The 15,218-nt window shown below is 37.3% G+C and overlaps 1 protein-coding gene across 1 annotated transcript; it reads right to left on the bottom strand.

Annotated features, from left to right (window-relative positions):
* Window positions 1-6,090: 6,090 nt before the first annotated feature.
* LOC145770202 (COP9 signalosome complex subunit 9-like) lies at window positions 6,091-7,850 on the bottom strand. The gene is made up of 2 exons (XM_082581795.1): window positions 6,834-7,850; window positions 6,091-6,279 (listed from the first exon to the last, which is right to left on the bottom strand). The coding sequence occupies exons 1-2, from the start codon at window positions 6,967-6,969 to the stop codon at window positions 6,242-6,244; spliced, it is 174 nt and encodes a 57-aa protein (XP_082437921.1). The 5' UTR covers window positions 6,970-7,850; the 3' UTR covers window positions 6,091-6,241.
* Between the last annotated feature and the right edge of the window lie 7,368 nt (window positions 7,851-15,218).

Raw genomic sequence — 15,218 nt, 5'->3', positions numbered from 1 at the left:
GCAACGCATTTCAGGACTGCTCTCCATTCAGCGGCACCTAGTGAATGGAATAATTCCCCGTCAACAACACTTCAACAATCGGAAAACTTCACTCTGCCAATCTCGGTAACCGGCCCTGCGTCAAGAGCCTCTACAAGTATGCGAAACTATCAGGAATAACCTATCAAGGCTTTGTCAGTCCGAGGATAAAGATTCAAAACCAAACCAAACCAAACCACTGTTCGTTATCAAAATTTGGCAACTCTGCTGAGGCTCTCAGAGAAGAGCTCAGCATACGTTGATAATACAATTTGCCTATTCGCCGCTCTTTTACAATACTGTGGCGTAAATGGGACCAAGCTGTCCGCCCCGATCGCTCAGTTGGTTATTGCGTGACTTCTGGAACGAAGAAGCTTCAAGATCAAGCGGCGCTGGTTCGACTCTAGAGGTGTGCGCTTGAGCAACGCACGATAAGGACTGCTCTCCATTCAGCGGCATCTAATGGCCCGAATAATTCCCCGGCAAAAACACTTCAACAATCGGAAACTTCACTCTGTCAATCTTGGTGACCGAAACTGCATCAATGATTTCAAAACCTCTACAAGTAGCCTATATGAATACTGCCAGCATTAAGCTCAGCAAAAAGCTTTCTTAGTACGGCACGAAGATAAAGATTCAATCAATCAATCAATCAAGGCATGCGGATTTAAAATTGCATGCAAAACAAAAAACTCTATCTGGGGATATTCCCATTATGAAAGATATAAGCTATTACTGACACTAGTAACGTGTTTGTTCCTTTAGTTTAAACAATGAGTTTTGTCAGACAAATCCACATGTGACACGTAGCCTAATTCTAAATAACTTTCCTTTTTTTCCATAGCGTTGTCAATTTTTACGGTGATGAATTGTTTTATTTGAATCGACAACGTAGCCTACGAGTACAAAATAATTGACAAGGCGAGAACACAATAAACATAGCCAGGTCAAAGACTTTGAACAGGCCTGCCACGTCCACAGCGGCGGGGAGCGGCGTAATTTTGCGATGGCGATGCACTCGGGAGTGATGTCCACCATCTCAGGTCGCGTGGGCTAGGCTAGGGAGTCTAGGTACCTGTGGAAGGAGAGTGTAGATCAAAATTTCTATGTGACCCGTCCGCAACATTTGGAATGACGAAGAGAGACAGGCTTAACTTTCCACAACGCAAAAAGTTAGGCTAACGGAGACCCGTCGTGTGAGGTGAACACAAGTACGTTTAACTCCTATATACGTTCTGCCATAAGCAAAGCGGTTATAGCTTGAGGTCTTCCACGAGGAAGAAAAACTGAGTTATTTAAGGAAAAGTTGGTTCTCGTGAGAGACAAAATTTAAATAAAATCTGGAGCGAAGGCTCAATTAACTGGTGTAAAAAATGGTAAGTTATATAGAAATATATTTTATACTTTACCTTCAGGAGATGTGCAGACGAGCACCGGTGCACTGGCCAGTCACGCCCAGCTGAGACGGGGGAACTAGCGATCGAAACGGAAACATGAAATGACTATAGGCTACGTTAACACATGGCCACCTAAAGATACGGCCTGATTTGTCACATTTTGCAAAAATTTCCAGGTTTTTCTAACTTTGGGCGAACGTTTAAATGAATTTTTCCAAAAATTAGATTTCTACGCTTTCTTTACTCTTTTCCCCAGATGACACAATAAGTTTTAACATCATCACATGTTGAAAAACAAAGAAAATTTGATTTCGAAGATTTTAGTCAGACTGTTAATATTTCAATAACAGTCTGATTTTGCGTTTTTCAACTTACGTTTTCTCATTTACTACTGCTTCCCCAAGGCAACAAAAAAGCTTTATGTCATTAGGAAACCGCAAAAAGTAAAAACATCTCAAAAATGTCAGTTAAACACTAACAGTAGCTGTAATCAAAATCTGCAAAATGTGACAAATCAGGCCGCATCTCCAGGTGGTCATGGTTAACATATGAAAGATAGAATAGTGGGATAAAACATTAGAGGTTGCATCGATTTGATCAGTGGATCGTGTTTATCGATGTGTAAAAAGCAACGAGAGATTGATCCGAGCGGGCAAGAGCAGCATATCAAGACAAGGCAGTGTGTGATATGCCAAAATATTGATTGATGAGAATACAGATCCAGTGCTGGTAATGATAATACGTAATTGATAGATGAAAGCCTATGAGTCCATTCCGCAATATGTAGAGCTAACAAATACTTATTTCATTCACCTTTTCATTTTATTTTTTTATTGTTGATAATATTTTTTTTATTGGGCTGCAGCTTGCTGATAGATTGAAAGTAGCCTACTGTGACGTCACATAATAAATGGCAGGGTTGTAAATTTTGCGGTTTTGCGCGCTCGGATACTTGGTGCAAAGCTTCTGCTATATGGGGGAATTGAGCTCTGATTGCTGGATTCATCTTTTCTATGACGTGCCCCTCCAAGGGTGAGCCCGGCGTCCCAAGCTTTCCAGACACGGAAGGAACTTTCAATTGAGAGGGAATCCACCTATGTTACCCCACAAGCGGAATCGCCCAAGGCGTCAGAGCGCGAGAGTTCGACGGGACATATAGCTCTCCAAGGAGCCTACGACAAACGGGTGTAACAGGACGTCTCTGCAAGGGCGCTTCCTGTCTTCCTTTATGTTTACACATAACTCGTCATGATTCCTATCGGCGGCTCGAAGGGAGTCCGCGCCGTATAGTCGAACGGGCAAGTGACGTCAAGTGACGGGTCAAGTGACGTCACATACGATCATGAGTCCGTTGAAGGACAATGTTAGGAAACTTTAGTCAGCACAAAGCAACATACAAGAACTAGGTGAAAAATATGGAAAGCTTTTTAACTGCAGGCAGTGGCACACCGTTACGACTTTCCTTTTTTTATTACAAACAGTTCCCGAATCAAACCAAACCTGTTTTGGCCGGCAACATCGAAATTTCGTTTAAACGAATTAGCAAAAGCTGCCGATTGGTTTTATTCCCATGAACTATTGGTAACTTTATTATTGCTGTTGTTTTCCAACAAAGAAAAATAAATTGAATTGTCAAATCTTCAGTCTGACCGAAGCCGTCAACCTGTTAATTCTTTCCCAAACCGACATCGCACATCATTTCAGACGCCCAGACCCAACGTTCCCCAAAGACAACAAACAACTTGCTTTTATCATCAAAGGTTTGGCCACGCCACCTTTAAGTGTCAATGGCCTGCATGCTCATGGAACACAGCACGTCCTATCAATCCCCATTCGGTGCAAAATAACAAACAGAAACAATAAAACGAGGTGTCGGCCCTAAGGTAGGTAGCCTACAGCAGAATTCGCCTATAACGTCACCTCTAGGAGATTGCAAAAACTGACGTTTTAGCCGAATTGGCGTTATAGATGAACTACCGCAAACTACTCGTCGTGACTTCGGAAGTATCGGTCTAGTTGTCTGATTGACTTCAAGGCTTCTACTGGGGTTGAAACGGCTTCTACAGGATCGTCGCCATCACCATCGGCCTCCTCTTGTACGACTGAGAAGCCTCATCGCTTCTAGAACATCAACCTTGAAGCCTTTTTTTTTCTTCGAATGCTAAGAGACGCAGTTTTGCAAGCAGGAGCGATAACTGGATTAAAAGACTGACCGTTCGTGGTGAAGGTGATGGCTTAAAGCGACGTTATAAACGAACAAAAGACGTCTGGGGACCTATAAAGGGTGCTGTTACATGCGAATTGACGTTATAGGCAATGCTGTTGTAGCCGAACTACAATGTACGTAAAAATAGGAATTCTGCCGGGACCGAGCGAAATGTGACGTAATAGGCGAAACGACGTTATAAACGAAGCCGTTATAGGCGAATTCTACTTTATATCACACTTAGGGGCAAGTTTCTAAAACAACATGCTTTTTCTTGAAGATCTAAATTCCCAAAGGCTATTTCTTTGCGATACTGGTGCTGCGTTCAACCTACCAAACTCGATTAGACCAAGAGTTAAAGCTAATGGGTGAATATGGTTTACGTAACAAGCGTGAGGTATGGACAGTAAAGTATACTCTGGCCAAAATTCGAAAAGCTGCCAGAGAATTGCTTACCTTAGATGGAAAAAAACAAAATCTTTAGAAGATGATGTATGGGTTAAAATGGTTCACTTGTTAGGAAGGAAAACTTGTTTGACGCAATAATGAATTGCTACACCGTACATGATGAAACATTATTTATACCGCGATAGAATTCATTGTTCATCTATATGATCAAGTGTCGGTGAACATACCCGTATGACATCTATGTTAAACGGGGTTTCTTGCAGTTTCATCATTATAATTCTGTTGGACATAGGCCAATATCCAATCATTGCAGATGCTACACATGTCTTCATTAGATTAAGCTACCACTCCATACACGTGTTGACATACACCTGAATAAATTATCACAAAACCACAACCTTCAATTTTACCATCATTATTCCAGCGTTTTTCACTAATTCCCATGATGTTAATAAGCTACCTATTTCTGACAAAATTTGTTTGGTCTTGAATCTTTATCCTCGGACTGACAAAGCCTTGACAGGTTATTCCTGGTAGTTTTGCATACTGGACGGGTTTTTGAGGCAGGGCCTGTCACCGAGTGAAATTTCCGATTGTTGCCGGGGAATTATTCCATCCATTAGATGCCACTGAATGGAGAGCAGTCCTTAACGTGCGTTGCTCAAGCGCATACCCCGAGAGTCGAACCACCGCCGCTTGATCTTGAAGCTTCTTCGTTCCAGAAGTCACGAGCAAAATTCAAAAATTCTGGATGCTTTTACAAAGAATGACCCTTTCAACAAGGTGGATTTGCTTTTCTGACAGGCACACTGTTAATTTATAGTTTGCGCAAAGCTGTCTATATTAGCCTATATCTTTGGGGAAGAAAGTCTTAGTAACGTTTCTTACAACAGAGGATAAAGTCTTTCAAACAATGTACTGTATATTGAACAGTAATTTGTAGAAATTCAAGCACTAAATTCCAGTAAAAATTTTCAAAGTAAAACCTCATAAGCAGCGCCGTTGAGTGGATATTTTGGACCCGGTACGAATCAGATTCTTGGACCCCAAATGAAGACATTTATCAGAAAAACTAAAGACACTGTATGTATCCAAATACGTTGTGGTCATGTATCCGTACGCCCTAATATTAGCTCGGAGCCGGGTCCAAAAGTACCCTTGTCAACGCTACTGCTCATGAGCATAACATGTAGCCTATGTAAGCCACCATTTCAGCAGCTTGCAATTTTGCAAGCGACTAAATTTACTTAGCCTAAGATTTAGCGCGGCCTGACCAAAAACATTCCAAAATAAGTTTGGCAGTCAAAGTGTAAAAACGGGCAGACTAACTTCGCATCGTTATGGAAGGTGGGATTTCAGGAATACCTGGCAGTGGAAGTTATTATTTTTGACCAGCGAAACAATAAAACACGGATTGTTACGTTAAATCAATTATATCTGACACAAAAGACAGTTTCCATTGCAATTTACGCCTGTAGCAACATTCAAATGCCCCGACTTTACAACGCAAAATAAACCATATTCACAAAGTAAATTAAAAATCGAACAGTTATACAAACAAGCCACAAAATGCGCTTAATCAATCGACAACCGGGCACCTTTGTTAGCCAGGTCATGAGCAACTTTAATGCAAGGTGTTTTGGAAACATGCTTTAGTTTCACTGATACAGGTGTTGAAAGGACATCTTTAATAAAGGGCTTCCACAAGTCTACGTTTTTCACACTTCTACCACAAGGCCTTTGCCATTTAGAACTACACCATTTCATCAGCCACTTATCAAACGCATTTACAACATAAAGTGAGTCTGTGCAAATTAGCAGATCAGTTAGTTGTAGCTCTTTCGCAATTTGTAGGGAAACATGAACAGCAAGGATTTCAGCTCTGTTGCTGGTAATCGGCTTATCAATCAAACGGGAGCTTACATTTAACGGATGGTGAGAGCCCCAGTTGATTCCTATCCCTGCAGAGCGCGGGCCTCCAGGTTCATGTTGGTTCAGACAACACCCGTCAGTATACACCAAAATTCTTTTTTCCTCACCTTCACTAAAAGTCGATTTAGAAATATTCACAGACGTTAGCCATTTTTTCATTGCGGTTATATCAGCAAGGGGAGTTGCTACACACATGGGAAACGTAGAAGAAGAAGATAATCTATTAATTAAAAGTCTGCACTTTAAGTTGAAATGCGAAGTCGTTGAACTGAACATTGTGCTAGTCCAAGTCTTCATCATCACACAAATCTTCAAATTCTGAAATGAAAAACAAGTTCAAAGTTAAGTGAGTTTGGCAACGCCTTAGGAAACCGCAAGGTTATTCGGTGCTGCTAGTCCTTACTGCATTATACAGTACATAAAAAACATCTTTTCCTCTCCATTGGCACTATTAGGCTAACATTAGGAGGGGGTCATTTTAATTTCCTTCTTACCCCTGATTTTAGGATAAAACAAGCTAAGATATTTTTTAATTTTCATCCAAAAACTTTCCCCTGCTCCCAAATTAGACAATAATTTAAAAAAATACCAAAGGTCTTAGAATACCCTTAATCAGGGCAAAAGTTAAATTTAAAAAAATTATGTACCCTACTGATACAGAGGTGCAATGGAAGTTTTATAATCTTGGATGGACAAACAACAACTTCTATTGAAAAATATACATACATTTGAGTGGTTGAAACGAAAGCTTTTAGTTATTTTGAAATGATCACCTTTACAAATAAAGTTCATTGTATAGTATATATATATAATTATATATGATGATTAAATTGCATGAAAAGTAATGCCACATAATTGAGGATATTACTTACTGTTATAAAAATCAGCATGAACTGCTTTTTCATTTGCAGTTAGATCCATCATTTGTGCAGATGAAGATGTTCCCACAGAAGCTTCATCTCCATCATAGTTCCCGTCAGGAAACATTTCATCAGCTACCGGCTTCATGATTTGCTAACATAAGTTTCATAAATTACATTTTATAAAACTGCAATGTAAAGATATTACTTGATAATTGAACACAAAACAGATATCCTACTCTGAATGGACATAAAAAGCATGCTAAGAGATAAAAAGTAGAAATGAATTGGTGGAACAGGTAGTGATGCACAAACTAAACATCATCAATTAAACATTTTGCTAGCCATCTTTCATGGTTTCAGTTATGGCATGTTAAAAATAGGTATATTTGACTCCCACTTTTCTGAAGTATATTGTGCAGGAACTGGTCTAGATAAACACACAAATATACATATTTATGGAATGGAAACAAATTTAGTAATTTCTTGTTATAGCCAACTACTAGTGAAAATGCAAAAACTTGTGATTTTACCAATAGTTTCTGAGCAAAAACACAATGCAATAATATGCATGAGTTTGAACTTCAGGTCAGTTGATTGAAACAAAGTTGTACAAAACACAAATAAATTCGCACAAGGATGGCAACAAAAGACCAAGGAAATACACATTTCAAACTCTATCCCAAGTGAAGGATGGCAACAAAAGACCAAGGAAATAAACATTTCACACTCTACCCCAAGTGAAGGTGAATCACCTCCTTCCATTGATATGCCATCTCATAGGAAAGGAAACTGCTTCAAATGTAGGGAATGGCTGTCCATCTAAACCCAAAATTATACTGAAATCCGGATTGACAAGGTCCAAATGTATAGTCAAAACTCAAGGGAATTTACTATATTATTCTGCAAATATGACACAGAATCACGTAAAATTGGATGATTTTATAGTAAATTTGTCAACCTTTTTTATGCAGTAAACCGATGTATTTATTGTATATGGTTATTCGAATAACTTTATCTGAGGGTTTCGGATTTATAAATCCTATAGAACAGTATACAATGATTCATGCATTTAACTAGGTAGTGTGTGACCAACTAATATTGTCAGTTTTAATGATGCTTTTGGATCTGAAATTAAATTGGTCTATTTCTAAAGTAGTGCATTTTTTCAAAAATTAGTTAAACAACAAATTATGAATTGATTTTTATGATTACCGTAAGTTGTCAACTTATTTGACTGCAATGAAAGTAATGAGAGATTGAATGTAAAAGCAATGGGTTTTAGGTACGGTAGTAATAATATTGCTATTAAAACAATATACAGTTTATGAACATCATATGCTTGTAATATTTGCAGTAGCAATAGTTACCATAAAGGTAGCCATGATCAGCGTCGATTACATGAGACAGGAGCCCCCTCAGGTCTGGCACAGAAGTGGGCTAGATATGTCTGGCCAACTTGGTTTTATTGAAACATAGTGGCTATTCTTACCCTATATTGTAAATACTGTATAGCCTCTTACTAACTGCCCTGTTTCAGTATCAAGCACATTGTAACGTTCATGTTTAGTCGAATTCTACCTTTAGACCTTTGCTGTGTGGCAAATATTTTTTCATTGTGATGGACAGAAACAAACAAGCAAACTGAACTGAGAAATCATTTCAGAAGTTTGAATTTGAACTCAAAACTGTTCAAGCGCAGAATCAGGAGAGTGTGAACCTATCATCAATAATTAATTATGTTACAAGAGATCCAATTCAAAAACTGGCAAAGGAGGCGAACGTGGCCTATGGAACCATGTTCACAGTTCTCAAGAAGGATTTGAAGATGAGCGAGCCCATTCAAACAAATGAAGAAACAGTTGCTAAATGCCAATACCATTGAAAAATGTCTCTCCAGAATTCTGTTCTCATACATTGAAGGAGGAGGCACGCTGCCAAACCTTGTGTTCAGTGATGAAAAGAAATTTGATGTCCAGCATCATTTTAACAGTCAGAATCATCGTGTTTGGTCACGAGATGGTGACGTGGAAGCCCGGGTTGTCACTCAGAGACAAGGGGCGGCATCAGTGATGATGTGGGCCGCAGTCAACAAAGCAGGAAGGAGTCCATTGGTTTTTGTGGACCAAGGAGTGAAATTGAAACAAGAAAACTACCGAAATGATATCCCTGAGAGTCCATTGTTGCCTTGGATGAAGAAACACTTAAAAAAACGTAATTGGTCATTCCAACAAGATTCTGTCCTTTCACATGGAGCTAAGAAAACGCAAAACTGGCTTTCAGCCAATGTGCCATTCTTCATTTCCAAGGAAGAATGGCCTCCTTCACCCCCAGACTTAAACCCTCTAGAGATTGGCATCTGGTCTTACTTGAAGAACAAGGTTTAGACTAAACACAACCAAAGTTTGGAAGCGCAGTCTTCATTTCCAAGGAAGAATGGCCTCCTTCATCCCCAGACTTAAACCCTCTAGACATTGGCATCTGGTCTTACATGAAGAACAAGGTTTCGACTAAACACAACCAAAGTTTGGAAGCGCAGAAGGATAATCTGATAAAAGAAGTACGGTAGCCAAAATACCTCAGAGGTATTCGTGACTCTTGCAAGTCCTTTTCGAAGCGTCTCCGACTTGTTATCGACGCAAATGACAAACCCAATTCAGTAAAACTTGTTTTTCCTTAATATTTATTTATTTGACAATAATATTATATGTTTATTACTCAAAAATTGTCTACCATTTGTTAAATACAGTTGTTTGAAGTTATAACGTTAATTATTGATGACCCTGTACAATGTATGGTACAGTGTAGCCTACATGTACAAGCAAAAAAAACTTTAAGAAAAGCACACTGTTCATTCATTCATTCTATTTACCCTATTTTTTGTGGTGACATTGTTGCTTGATTGACCAACAAATTTAATTCTGAACAAATCACAGAGCTTTAAATTAAACTGAGTTCTTCATAAGCATGTAAGGGTTTTCGCTAGGTACCGTAGGTATGTGTCTTCCAGGGCATTCAGTTAAGCTTTAATTGCGTAATGTTAACTAAAAGATGAATAAAATGATGCACAAAAAACAGGTGGTCCTATTACAAAAGGATAATATTTATTTGGGCTAAAAAAATACAACTCCAAAAACATTCAGAATAAGTGAATGACCTCCTGGAATTATCATACGCCACAAAAATCAACGCTTATGGTTTCATAGTCACTTGAATATAATGTCTCTTTTATTCTATTGTAGGGTCTTCAACAACGAAGAAACGCTGACTTTCATAGTCTCGTAACTCAATGGACTGAATCGAGAGGACTTAACCTTTTCATCTTTTGTTGGGTGAATGGTGAACTAAAATTAAGGAAGTGGCTATTTTTACACACTTGTTGCCATGGTTACAATCAGGTAGTTCCAGAGTTAGGATTAAAATTAAGAAGGGTTAAGGTAAGGGTTAGAGTTAGGAATAAAATTAGGGTTTTGATCTTTGCTCAGCACTAAAAAAATTTCCAAAATATATAGCCTACAAGTTTTTGTTTTTAACAGCTTTAAAATTTTCTCAAATTAGAACAGAATTTCTTATCTGGCAACACTATTGAGGCTATTATTACACTATATAGTGTAAATATAGCCACAGCCTAAAATTAAACCCAGATGTGATATCAGTTTTGACTGAGCAGCAGGGTTGCCAGATTCTGCAGAGCAATATATACCAAATAGTAAAAAAAAATATATATACCAAATATATACCAAACTTATAAAGTTATACCAAGTTTATACCAAAAAGATCTGAAAAACAAAAGTTTTCACAAAAATTACGTTTTGCACACATCAACTAGCTGAATTATGTTTAATTTTTAACTTGGGCAAAGAACGTTTTAGTTTGGGCCAATTTTAATATATATGACTCGAAGATGAATTGATTACCACAGCGATTTCGCATTTTAATATTTAATCAAGTTTCAGAAAACAAAAAAACTAAACGTTGCTGGAGCATTGGTTCCTGTGATGCAGACGAGACTACGCTCATGTGGCTAATGCATAAAACCCACCATGCAATCATCAAGAACCCAACAAAACAGACTTTACTCCGAATAGCACCAAAATGACCGCCTGCCACACTAAATGTCCAGACGCCACAGTGTGCGCACCTATCTGGCAGGCACCTAATTGTCTTCGCCCAGTGGCGTAGCCAGGAATTTTGAAAAGGGGGTTTTGACAGCTGGCGGGCGACCCAGCGACAGGGGGTATGGACCTCCCCTAGAAAATTTTGAAAAATTACTTTAAATTTGGTGCATTCTTAGATCATTTTTAACAAAAATGTGGGTATAAATATTCCTGTAAAATGGTGCTGTCCGGTGGCATAGCAAAAGTATAAGATCATGTTTTTTTTCGGAATTTTTTGGTAATAAAGCTAAGTCTCTATGTTTTCTTGTTGTTAATTCCTGGCGGAGATATTTAAATGTTTTGTATAGGCAAAACTTGCTCTTTTAATGCAGTTTCATTTACAATTCTAAAGGCAACTTTGTCTTAGAGACATAGAGATTGAAAGCATCATTCTCAATATTGTGGCATCATACGCGTGCCAAAGGGGGGTTGTAAGCCCCCCCCCTGTCTACGCCACTGTCTGCGCCTAATAGAGTTGCTCCGAAAAGTTAGGAAATTTTTCACTTTGCCAAAGTATCAACGTCAGGGTAATAAAGAGTCAAGTAATTATGATTCAATAATTACATACGATATAACACAATACATAAGGGTATTGGTAAACATAAATAAAGTTTTAGTCACACATTAACAACACTGTTCAACATTTTGAAACCAAAATTTACATTCCATCATAACATCACAGTAAAAGTCATAAGTCAACAACACTTGCAATGTTGCTCACTGAGAAGAATTCTTTAACACCTTGAGACAACAATACGTTGTAAAACATTACAGTTAGGCAACTCCAGTCCAATGACACTCATACTTTAGAAAACCTTTAGGTCTTTATGGTCATTAGGCTAAATCTCAAATGGTACATCCATTTTAGTGTTTCAACTTAACTTTTTTAAAGAAGAAACAAGTTTTTATTGGTTAACACACTCCAAATTTGTACATTGAAAAAAATACTAGTCAATTGACACAATATTATAAAATATACCAAACTCATAAAATCACCTTTATGTAACCCATGGTCTCAGATTTTGATGAAACTTAGACACTTTGCAGAGCAAGTCATTCTGAGAAAAATGATACCAATCTCAGCAAAATCGGTTCAGCGGTTTTCGGGATATGGCCATTTGAAAATGAGGTGTTTTCGCGTTCGCTCAAGCATGAAATTAGTGAAAAGTTGGTACAACAAATTTTAAACGTAAATAAAACATACACCATTAATGTTACAAACTTCAAATTTTGTGAGAACTTAAGTTTGGTTGAAGTCAACACATTTACAAACTTTCAACAATTTTGGTCATGGTTGAATGATTTTGAAGACTAGTTAACATTGTTGTGGAATTGAAATCAATCAACCGTGACGTAACTTCCAAGCACTATACTGAAAAAGGCCCCTCGTCAATTTTTTCGAGTAATGCATCATTTGAAAGGTCTTGACTTCCCCTATACAGTGAAACAAAGATATCTTTGTGTATTTGAGAAAATCTAGGTGTAGTAAGTCGAAATGTAACATATACACAAAGTGGCTAAATTGATTGTTTTTATAATTGTTCAACAGTGCTTTGCTTCCCTTTTTTCCAATTATGCACAAAATATATACATTAGTAGACATAATAGGTAAGTTGAAAGCTTTGAATATCTTGCTTAGTCAATTAACCATACTAATTACTATGACTACTGAAAATCAAAGCAAAGATTATTGAAATTCAATGTGTAAAATGTTTTACTTGAAATTGGTTTTTAATGATTGTATAGTTTAATGCCAGAAGGAAATAAAACCAAGAATACTAATAGAAAAGTGGCTCTTTTTACCTGGTCCAAAGATGCAATTTAATCAACAAAAAAGGTTATCGTGCTTTGAGAAATTTTAAGAAAAACATAACAATATATCACAAAATTTGTCAGCAAAAGCCAAAGGATAATTATATTGAACTCTCATTGCAGTTTTGAACCATGATAACTTTTGGGCTGCTTTTCAATTTATATTCCCAATTTAAATAATTGGTTAAACTGGATATTAATGTATATATAATATATTCCAAAGCATATGTGTGACAGAAATTAATTATTTATTAGCTGATCTCCAATGAGTTTGAATTTGTTGCTAACATTGCATGGAAAATTGATATTGGTCTTGAGTAGTTGCAAGGGTTGGATTGTCTACAACACACAAAACATGTTCAAAAGGAATCCAACATACGTCTTTGGTTCTTGGCCAATGAAAAGATGGAGACGGTCCATTAGGGTGCAGAAAATTTACAAAGATGTCACCATTTTCTGTGTCAACTACCAAAGTTACTCCAACATAACCACTTTCCATCATACATGGCTGCTACAAAGTTACCTTGATTGATGCTTTTGTTGCTGTACTTGGTATCAAAGTTGAAAGTGTAATTATATGTGAGTTCATTGCTTATTCTTTTGATGCCAATTTTAGACTTGTCAACTGGTTCAAAGTAATGAAATCCTCTGGTTCCTTTTATTGTACTTGCTAGCTTCCACCTTTCTTCCAGACGTTTTCTTTCATTCGTCAAATCTTCCTTGAGAAGTTTGATGAAATGTATTGAAGGCAACTTTTCAGTGCAGTGATCCATCATTTCATCTAAAGTACCAATTTGATGATGTAGAGGTCTTCGTAAACTTTCCATAGCTATGGAATGCTTTACAGTGCCTCCAGTGCCATCGCAAGGTGACTTACCATGACTTGTGGCAAAGAAAAACCATGATGTTTCCAGGCCAAAATCATGTTTGTGCAGGCACAAATGAAATTTTCTTTGCCAACAAGCTAGCAAGTGCAATAAAAGGAACCAAAGGATTTCATTACTTTGAACCAGTTGACAAGTCTAAAATTGGCATCAAAAGAATAAGCAATGAACTCACATATAATTACACTTTCAACTTTGATACCAAGTACAGCAACAAAAGCATCAATCAAGGTAACTTTGTAGCAGCCATGTATGATGGAAAGTGGTTATGTTGGAGTAACTTTGGTAGTTGACACAGAAAATGGTGACATCTTTGTAAATTTTCTGCACCCTAATGGACCGTCTCCATCTTTTCATTGGCCAAGAACCAAAGACGTATGTTGGATTCTTTTTGAACATGTTTTGTGTGTTGTAGACCAGGGCTTCTCAAACTTTTCTGTTCTGCGACCCCATTTTGAAAAATATATTTCTATGCTACCCCATTATGGGGACATCCACGTTAATGACATTAAAACGGGGTTAGTTTTTTTGTCTCAATTTGTTTCGGTTCTTTTTGGCTTACTTTATAATTCTCTTTCTGAAGTAGTAAAACAATATCGAAAGGAGCATGAAAACAACAACAATGAAACATGAAAAAAGCAACGAATGAAAACAAGAAATAACAAACGAATAATCCGACCCTAATTAAGACTATAACAAAACAATACAAATGTACCCAATTCGTTACTTTTGGTCAGCAATGATAGCGTAGCATCAATTGTTACGATTGGTTATATTTTATCGTTCGACATTTCACACCGACGGTTGCGGTCAATTGACATCATGGCAAGACTACAACCTACCGGCACTAGACTAAATTAAACTATTTTATTACGACCCCAAAATTTCATTACGCGACCCCATTTGGGGTCGCGACCCATAGTTTGAGAAGCCCTGTTGTAGACAATCCAACCCTTGCAACTACTCAAGACCAATATCAATTTTCCATGCAATGTTAGCAACAAATTCAAACTCATTGGAGATCAGCTAATAAATAATTAATTTCTGTCACACATATGCTTTGGAATATATTATATATACATTAATATCCAGTTTAACCAATTATTTAAATTGGGAATATAAATTGAAAAGCAGCCCAAAAGTTATCATGGTTCAAAACTGCAATGAGAGTTCAATATAATTATCCTTTGGCTTTTGCTGACAAATTTTGTGATATATCGTTATGTTTTTCTTAAAATTTCTCAAAGCACGATAACCTTTTTTGTTGATTAAATTGCATCTTTGGACCAGGTAAAAAGAGCCACTTTTCTATTAGTATTCTTGGTTTTATTTCCTTCTAGCATTAAACCATACAATCATTAAAAACCAATTTCAAGTGAAACATTTTACACATTGAATTTCAATAATCTTTGCTTTGATTTTCAGTAGTCATAGTAATTAGTATGGTTAATTGACTAAGCAAGATATTCAAAGCTTTCAACTTACCTATTATGTCTACTAATGTATATATTTTGTGCATAATTGGAAAAAAGGGAAGCAAAGCA

The sequence above is a fragment of the Aplidium turbinatum genome, chromosome 1, assembly GCF_918807975.1.
Source record: "Aplidium turbinatum chromosome 1, kaAplTurb1.1, whole genome shotgun sequence".
In the NCBI taxonomy this organism is placed as follows: Eukaryota; Metazoa; Chordata; class Ascidiacea; order Aplousobranchia; family Polyclinidae; genus Aplidium; species Aplidium turbinatum.
This window is presented reverse-complemented; position numbering and strand designations above follow the sequence as displayed.

Excerpts from the sequence above, each read along its gene's own strand:
- LOC145770202 (XM_082581795.1), bottom strand. The coding sequence starts at position 6,969 with ATGAAGCCGGTAGCTGATGAAATGTTTCCTGACGGGAACTATGATGGA. Across the intron at positions 6,280-6,833 it reads TCATGCTGATTTTTATAACA|AATTTGAAGATTTGTGTGAT; the intron begins GTAAGTAATATC and ends TTTTCATTTCAG.